The sequence below is a fragment of the Cyphomyrmex costatus genome, unplaced genomic scaffold, assembly GCF_001594065.2.
Source record: "Cyphomyrmex costatus isolate MS0001 unplaced genomic scaffold, Ccosl1.0 scaffold266, whole genome shotgun sequence".
Taxonomy (NCBI): Eukaryota; Metazoa; Arthropoda; class Insecta; order Hymenoptera; family Formicidae; genus Cyphomyrmex; species Cyphomyrmex costatus.
This window is the reverse complement of record NW_017276757.1, coordinates 25,750-26,972: the sequence shown is the minus strand read 5'-3', so window position 1 is coordinate 26,972 and position 1,223 is coordinate 25,750. Positions and strand designations below refer to the sequence as shown.

At 41.6% G+C, this 1,223-nt stretch overlaps 1 protein-coding gene across 1 annotated transcript in view; it reads right to left on the bottom strand.

Annotated features, from left to right (window-relative positions):
- Positions 1 to 329: 329 nt before the first annotated feature.
- Positions 330 to 1,223, bottom strand: part of LOC108774612 (uncharacterized) — a 5,032-nt gene continuing 4,138 nt past the window's right edge. The window contains exon 3 of the mRNA XM_018540759.1: positions 330 to 988. Coding sequence (XP_018396261.1) covers positions 330 to 988 — 659 coding nt within the window. The remainder of the gene's footprint in view (positions 989 to 1,223) is intronic.

Genomic DNA, 1,223 nt, shown 5'->3' with positions numbered 1-1,223 from the left:
AAGCGAACGCTGAGGAGAAGGGGAACGCAGGTAGCGCTCCTTTCAGAAGGAGGGAGCGTAGCAAAGCGAGCGAAAATACAAAAATGAAAACGTGCATAGCGCGTACAAACCGCCGCCCTTGAAAGATTCGGCTTTCAACAAAATAATGTTATGTTTACGCAATTCAAACGTACAAAATAATAGCATAGATTAATGAAATGAGCTTAATTACTGTCAAAGGGAAGAACGCATAATCGTGTAATTTTTTATGTTTACGCAATTCAAACGTACAAAATAATAGCATAGATTAATGAAATGATACGAGCTTAGTTACTATCAAAGGGAAGAACTCATAATCGTGTAATGGGACGCTTATAAATGCCAGACGATGTGCGAATTGTGACTGTACGGACAATGTCGTCATTACCGGGATGTACTTCGACGATTCTAGCGAGAGGCCAAGAAAGAGGCGAAGCAGAATTCTCTCTTAGAAGGACCATCTGTCCGACATGTAATGGATTTTCCTTAGTTGTCCACTTATTTCGCTGCTGGCAATAATGCAGATATTCCTTTGACCATCTTTGCCAAAAGTGTTGACGTATTTGCTCCACCCGTTGCCAACGAGAGAGCCTAGTAATCGGGATCCTTTCCAATGATGGTTCAAGGTACGATGTCAATGATGCTCCGATTAAGAAGTGACCTGGAGTAAGTGGCGTAAGATCAGCTACGTCAGATGAAACGGGTGTGAGAGGACGCGAATTAAGAATCGTTTCAATTTGGATAACTAGTGTTTCTAGCTCCTCGTATCTTAGATGCGCCTCTCTAGTAACTCGATAGAGATGACGTTTGGCTCCCTTGACGGCAGCTTCCCATAGTCCACCATGATGGGGCGCTCTAGGGGGTATGAAGCGCCATCTGATTCCTTTAGAGGACACGTAGTTAATAATCTGTTGATGGCTTTCTTGATTTTTGAACAATGCGGCTAGCTCGTTTAATTCTCTTTGAGCTCCTTTGAAATTTAAGCCATTATCCGAATGAATGATAGTTTGGCATCCTCGTCTAGAAATAAAAGTTTGAACAATGCGGCTAGCTCGTTTAATTCTCTTTGAGCTCCTTTGAAATTTAAGCCATTATCCGAATGAATGACAGTTGGGCATCCTCGTCTAGAAATAAAACGCTTTAAAACATTAAGAAATGCTTGAGTGAATAAATCAGTTGCTAGTTCAATGTGAACAGCTGTTGAG